This window comes from Lepisosteus oculatus, chromosome 1 (assembly GCF_040954835.1).
Source record: "Lepisosteus oculatus isolate fLepOcu1 chromosome 1, fLepOcu1.hap2, whole genome shotgun sequence".
Classification (NCBI taxonomy): Eukaryota; Metazoa; Chordata; class Actinopteri; order Semionotiformes; family Lepisosteidae; genus Lepisosteus; species Lepisosteus oculatus.
Genome location: NC_090696.1, coordinates 28,912,712 through 28,920,143, shown reverse-complemented (window position 1 = coordinate 28,920,143; position 7,432 = coordinate 28,912,712). Strand labels below are relative to the sequence as shown.

The 7,432-nt window shown below is 40.9% G+C and overlaps 1 protein-coding gene across 1 annotated transcript; it reads right to left on the bottom strand.

Annotated features, from left to right (window-relative positions):
• Window positions 1–4,317: 4,317 nt before the first annotated feature.
• Window positions 4,318–6,413, bottom strand: LOC102688905 (G-protein coupled receptor 151). The gene has a single exon (XM_006629566.3). It carries the CDS (start codon window positions 6,122–6,124, stop codon window positions 4,928–4,930), a length of 1,197 nt encoding a protein of 398 aa, XP_006629629.2. The 5' UTR covers window positions 6,125–6,413; the 3' UTR covers window positions 4,318–4,927.
• Between the last annotated feature and the right edge of the window lie 1,019 nt (window positions 6,414–7,432).

The following is a 7,432-nucleotide window of genomic DNA, read 5'->3' as shown; positions in this document are numbered from 1 at the left end:
TTCTAACAGGTTTGTGTTAGGTTTCTGCAGAATGGAGATGAATCAAATCAATAATAAAAGAAATCATACAACAGCCAATTAAAATGTTTTAATTTAGGTGCTGTCTTAACTGTATTTGGCAGTGCTAATCCACTTTTGCGGCTGAATATGTACCTAGACTATGCAGTGAGCAAAGCAAACAAGCTGTAAACATGCTCTGTTGAGACACTTTTCCTTCACTCATTCTTGGCACTGAAACAATGAGTAGATTTAAAAAGGTAATTCAAAGGAACCTTGCAATTAACACAATGTATCAGTTACTGTATTATTTTAACTTACAGCCACTGTGTCCTTAGGCATGAAAACTGACAGGAAATTATTTCATAGAGATATTATTTTTCATAACTTCAGAAAACAAACTTAAAGCCAATCTTCCTCAGTTGTAAAACACCTTCTCAGCTAGAGCCTGAACAATACAAGCAATTAATGACAATATTGTAGAGGAAGAGACGTTAGGAACCTTCAAGTCTAGGTGTTATAAAATCTGTAATTGTAGTAGAGATGGGTTGAAAGGTCTGTTGGTACATTAACTTTTCTTATGATCTAATTAAGTATAATATCCCTCTTTCATTTTAACTGCTTGGACATTAGAATTGCTGTTTGTACTGTATATTGCTAGCAGTTCATAGTGTCTAGAAATTACATTGATTTTATTAAAGCAATTTTCACTAAGTATTCTTGAATTCTAAAAATAGTGCTTCTGCTTATAAACAGGAAACAATTTCAGTACATAAAAGATTGTACTTCTGGTGATAATTATAAGCCTCCTTTGTGGGAAGAAGCATCTCATTATGGTGTTGATCTCAGCACATGATTTAACTCTATCATCCTTCTATGAAAATAAGAAAAAACAGATGCTTAAACAATCTAAAAAAGCTTACAAATTAGAGACCCATTGAGTCTATCCAGTAGTCAGCATTTTATTGATCCAAAGATTTCATCCAATCATTTTTTGACATAATGAGTAACAGCTTCAACAACAGCACTGGGCAGTTTGTTCCAGACTCCCACAAATCCTTCTGTCTCCAATTTGAAAAACACTGCTGTATAGCTTACAGTTGTGTCCTCTGTATAATATCTGTCATTTATTTCTAAAGTCAGCTGAGCAAACAGGTCTGAGAAACCTCCAGTAGGTTTCAGGGTCCAGGTATTGTAATGTACCTCTCTAGAAATCATCTTTACACTCTCTGTGGTTCAGCTCAGATGTGTTCAACAGTCTTCCTCATGGTCTATGCAGTCTGGTCATGAGTGTACACAGAGTGTTTCTGGATAGGATATGTGGTTCATTTCTGACTGAATATTTCATTTCCGTCTCCCACTCAAAGAGACACTTAAAGGGATTTAAAGGTGATGAAAATTAACGAATGTAAACAAAAAACAAAGTGTTTTGAAGAGACATCATTGCTGCCCAGACACCACAGTTGCTCACACCTCTTGTGACCTCCTTATTGATTGATCAGAAAAGGTTCAGCAGGTTGTTTTCAGAAATGTGATTCTCTCTTGAAAATCTCTGTGCCTATGCTCTCCATCTGCAATCTTCTACCCAGGTTCCCTGAACTTTATCAAGGGGAAATTATAGAATTTGTGTGAATCTATTTAATTAGGAAGCAAACGTTATATTAGATTGTGGCTATATTTAAGTCACTCTGGATATAGACACTCTGCCTTGTATAGTAATAATAATAAAGCCTATACTTATCCAAGGAGTTCAGCAGAGCAGAGACTGTCACATTATAACAATTAAATTATTGTTTCATAACAAGTTCATGACAGTCAAAATAAAAAATATTTATACTTTTCAGAACCTGGAAAGATCTCTTAAGAATGATCAAACCTGTGGACTGAACTCACAGCTTCACCTGTCTCTCTGCTGTCTGTAGCTGCCTGTGATGGTCCTGCTTGTGTGTGGGGGACTGTGCTCACAGGTCAGAAAGAACAGGACCCAGAAGGTTACAGTGGACATGAAACGGCAATTTCTAAAGAGCATGCTCCTCTTTAGTGGTTTTGTCTTTCTCTCTCTCCTTTTCTACCTTCATCCCTTATGATGCTCACTGTTGGTGAGAACCTGGGTTTTGTGGGAGGCAGAAGTTGTCTTCTGCATTGATAGAGCTCTTGGTTTTTTCCCCTTATAGAGCTGTTTTCCTTTTCACTCAGACAAACCCCCTAGATACTTTTTCAGGTTATTTAAATTGAAAATTAGAATATTTATTGTCTCCCTAAAGTTTATGAAATTTAGATTACTTATTGCCTCCATCAAGTGCATGATTTAATTTAACATTTTAAATGAAAAATTGCAATAAACCTGCAGTAGGTGCACGTTATCGGCAACTTTACTTTGACATTGACAGAAACGCTTAAAGAATATTAAAAATCTTAATTCTTTAAGATATTGTTTGACTATCGCTAGGAAGTTCACAAATTCACCAGGAGACCTGTGAGACACAGTGCTTACCTGGGAAGCAGGGGTCCTCTGTCAGTTTTCCAGCACTGTCTTTTCCCCCCACAAAACATTATTTTCAATATTATCATAGGAACAATCAATTTTTTATCGGTTCAAAACACCTATATCATACACAAATACAGACTTAAGAGATATACTATATATGTCACAAACACATGTATAAAATGAATGGCCCCTGTCATTCAAAGAAAGTGGAGATATCCAGTACAGAGGCTCAGGAAGAAGAAACACTTGAGGAAAAATAGATGCAATTGTGTGAGCAATGTTTCATCACCCAGGGTGTTGGTGTTGGTGGGCGGTGCGGTGGCTCTGTGGCTAAGGATCTGTGCCTGTGGTTGAAAGGTTGCCAGTTCGTATCTTGTGGCCGGCAGAGGAATCCTATTCTATATGGCTGACTCTGTGCTCTGACCCCAGGCTCCTCTCCCTGTCTGTATGTCTCATCTGAAGCAAGTTGGGGTATGTGAAAAATAACAAATTCCTAATACAAGAAATTGTATATGGCCAATAACGGGATCTTATCTCTTATCTCTGTTTTCTATGTGACAAATCTCCAGAGTCCATAAGTGATATTTTTGTATAGTAATTTGGTTGTCAGACCTGACCTCTCCCCCGTGACCCCAGAAAACCCTCAGGAGTTCATTCCAGACTCTTGCTTGTGCAAATAGTGTGCACACTCACTCCCACACACTCCCCACTGCCCCCCACTGCGAGCAAGGACCACACTGAGCCAGTGTCCCTTATTGGCTGATGCTGAGAGTGACATCAGCACTAGTGACAATTAGACAACATCTGTGAGAAGCAAGGTCTTGTCCAGGTGCAGAAGCTCAGAAAAATTGGACCCTAGCTGGACTGGGGTGGAAGACAGGAGAAATGCCAAACTGCTGTCAGAAGGGTTAATGAGAGCTGCCCAGTGGAATATTCCACCCAAAAGCCTTGTACTATGAAAGGGGACATGTACAAGCCCTCCAAATGTTGTGGACATTTACACTATGATACTTTTTTGCAGAAGGAGAGATGTTCCCTCCAATAACAATTAAATCAAAAAGTGTGATATAACCTAGCCTGACTCAAGACCCCACGCCCAAGACCTCACTTAGAAGAAATTGTACCTGGGAGAGCCTGCATGACTTGCAGAAATTAATTTCACCAAAGATGCATGTTTTACCATGACCTTCAGATCCTTTCACAACTTCACCAGAAAATATTTGAATCATCATCATCATAGGCATTTCTTTCTTATTTGGTAAGGGGAAATTGTTAAAAAGCGTGCACCTTTTCCTACTGTCTTGCTAGAAGTTTCCACTCTGGTTTCCTTGGCATCTGTAGATCCTTTGTCTGGTGGTGTCCCTGTTACCAGGTAGTCGAAAACTCGTGTGTTTCGAGCATGGAACATGTGATTTCATTTTAAGGTTTATAAGTTTATTTATTAGTTTATTAATATAGTTTATTTGGTTATTTCACAGTCAGTACCTGAGCAGGCAGAGCTGCTGTTTAAATAAGGCTTTGCAAAACTGGAATTGTAACTACGCATTAAAATAAAAATATGAACGCGTGTTTCTATTGACCGTGCTAAAGTATGCAGCAGAGAAATACGAGAGTTTTGTTGTTGATTATAACTATTTGTGTGTGTTGTATTTATCGGATTATTTTATGACAGATTATTACGGTCACATAATCTCGAAGCAGGCTTTCATGTATAAAATGCTCTGCATTGGTATGAATAGAATGAATGTCTGGACTCAGTCTGACAATGACTTGTCAGTCCTCAAAGAAAAACAAGGAATTCCAGTTAAAGTTAAATATTTTATTAACTCCAAATACATATCCGAACAGTAGACATAGATAACGTAACTTTCTTTCTGAGGAACATTTCAACGTTTGAGTTGCGCTAGAGAGGCGCAGAGATCCGAAATGACTGCGCCAAGCACGATTTCCCCTTTGTCCATGTCGTCAATTAAATAGAAAACACTACACTTGTTTTCTCATGATAATGAAATATACACCTCCACAAAACAAAAAAAGAAAATTCGATTCCGACCAAACCTGTAGCAATATTCACAAGTATTTTTTCAGGACCTGCGATTTTCCGATGGAACACGCCCACTTGTCCAAAATACTGAACTTCTCTTAATGGTTTTAGTGATTAGGGAAAGGACTTCACTGTGAAAACTAATCTCTAGATATCGGTGCGAATACACCTACCAAACAGTTGACGTTGCTGTTCGTTAAAAGACTTGTCGTTTGCCAAAGTTTTTTTTTTTTACATTTTTTCATTTCTACGACACTCCGTCCATAAATCGATCACTCTTTATCCGAAAATTGTACAAAGGGGGCACTTTACAACATAACCCACTTGTGCCGAACCCATCTTGTTCAGCAGCGGCAGACGCCCGCAGAGTCTCTCGGTCAGCAAATTGTCCCACTCCTCTACTGCTGCTTCTCCTCGCGCTCCCACGGAATCGGGTCGTGGTCCTCCGCCGCGGTTGTGTTCCTCCGCTCCTGCCAGAAGTGTTCAACATCTGGCAGGATCTTGCCACAGGCGTCCCTGGGTACCTCGGTCTTCGCGTTGGGGGACACCATTCCCAGGTCCTGGAGGGAGTTGATGACGCTGGCTCCCACCTCCGCTCCGTTCTCTCCGGTCTTCGGGCTGCGGCTGCCCCCGGCTCCTCTCGTCCCCCTGCAAGTCAAACACGCCCAAACGCTTCCGAGTCCGTCTTTGAAGTCTTCGGACATGGCCAGCAAAATGATGGGGTTGACCGTGCTGCTGACATACAAGAACACCTGTGCGAAGATAATGAATCCGGCCGGCGGCCGGTGCGCCTCACTGTAGCTGTGCCGTGCCCAGACCCAGGCGACCCACTCCGTGAGCCACATCAGCTCATAGGCGCAGCTGACGCTCACCAGCATCAGGGTGATCCGTTTGCTTTGCGGCCGCGGATTCGGCGTTTTGTTTCTTCTCGGCTTTGTTCGCAGGATTGCTTTGGTGTAGCACGTAACGATGAAAATAACAGGTATCACGTAAGCTACTGCGGGGTAGATCTTGCTGAAGACGTTCATAAAGTTGGAAGCGTAAAAGGGGACTTCAAAGATGCACAAGTCAACTTCCTTGTAGTGCTGTAGGGTAGTGAATACCATGTGAGGGATCGGTAAGACAATAGATACTGTCCATATCGTCACTAGGGCTCCAATTAATCTCTTTGGGTAAAAATGTATAAACTTTGGCGGGTTCAAGACGTAGTTGTACCTGGCCTGGCTAATCGCTGCCAGTGTGAAACTTTTGGCCACCAAGCAACAGTGCAAAAACCAGTCCGCCGTCTTGCACACAAAACTCCCCAGAGTCCAGGACTGTCTGGAGTAGGTGACAGCGCGAACAGGGACGCAGAACAACACGATGAGCAAGTCGGTAGCGCTCAGGTTGACCAGGAGCGCGTTCACGACCGATGTCTTCCCTTTTCTGAAATCGTGAATGAGAACCACCAGGACCAGCAGATTCCCAACAAATCCGATTAGACAAATCCCAGCAAAAATGACAGGCAGCACGACGGTGACTTCCACGCCGTCTAAAAGTTGAATCCCGCCAGCGAAATCTAACAGTGAAGTATTCATTGTCTCCAAATCAGACATTTGCGTGTTTTCCTTTCCAGTTTCACAAAAAGCACACCGGTGAGGTTAAGCGGGAAGACATGCAAAAAAATCTTCAGGTGTAATATGGCTGTAGTAGAATTTAATCCTAAATTTAATTTATTTCACAAAACTTCCCGCTTTTGAAATGTACTGCGAGTGACATGTTTCCTTCGGAGGCGTCTTCCTTTCTGCAAGTGCGCAATGATCTGAAGTCCGGTCCTCGGAGCTGTTCACAGGCGCGGTGGTGCTGAAAATCTTTGCAAATACATGTCAGGAGTGGAGTGCTGGCGCGACAACAGTCTGAGTGAACGTGCCGAGCGGGAGGCATACAGTACCTTTATATGTAGTAATTTAAGTGTCGTCAAGATCTCACGTCACCAGAATATCTTAAAACAGTGGGGACAGGTTGGCTTGGTTACATGTACTGATTGAATTGGAGAAGAAGTTACAGACTGTTTTTCTTACTATCAAAGACAGATTCAAATTTGTTTGTTTTTTTTCGGGGGTGTGTGTGTGTGGGGGGGGGGATTAGGGTCAGAAAAGACACCAAACCATGGATGGCATTTTTAATTCCTTTTATAAAATAAACAAAGCGTGTAATGAGTTTTAAAGAGGTCGACCTTGGCCCGTTAATGCTTCAAAATTTCTACTCTGTTTTGTTATTTGACAAAAGGGCTAGAGGCTCCGAAAATGCCTCCTGTCTTTTGAAACCGTTCGTTTGTTCTATTTTGAAGGAGGCACCAAGCTGATGTGTTATTGATCGACCTCACACCTTTGATGGTGAAAATGATCCACCTGTCTAGCCAGTCAGTGTGTACAGAAGTAATAATCTGTTGACTTTAAGTTCAACTTTCAATAAAATCCTTAAGCAGCACCCGGAGAAGGGGGATTTTTCTTTATTCGTATATATAAATATAGATACATTTCTGGATTATCCATACTTATTGGCAAGTTAGAGTTTTTAAGATTTTGCGAGAATATTTTTTAATACATTTTTCTTTCCTTAGCCATGATTATTACAGTACCAATAATAGCAGTTTGCCTCCAAACATGTTGGAAATATACACTCCATCAAAACTAGCTGGTATGAAGAAATGGCTTTATTCTTGATCATCTACAGTTTTAGCATTCCTTAATGCAGTTAGTGATCAATCCAAGAATGCTTATCAAATAAAGTGATCAGCCTTATTAGCTTGTTTTTTTTTCTTTGCTGTGAAACCAAATAGTCAATATTCCTTTATTGTATGACCACTGTACTGTTGGCTGGTGGCTGATTTCCCATTACCAGAATAGTAAATTTACATTTTT

Coding starts and splice junctions, on each gene's coding strand:
- LOC102688905 (XM_006629566.3), bottom strand. CDS start 6,124: ATGTCTGATTTGGAGACAATGAATACTTCACTGTTAGATTTCGCTGGC.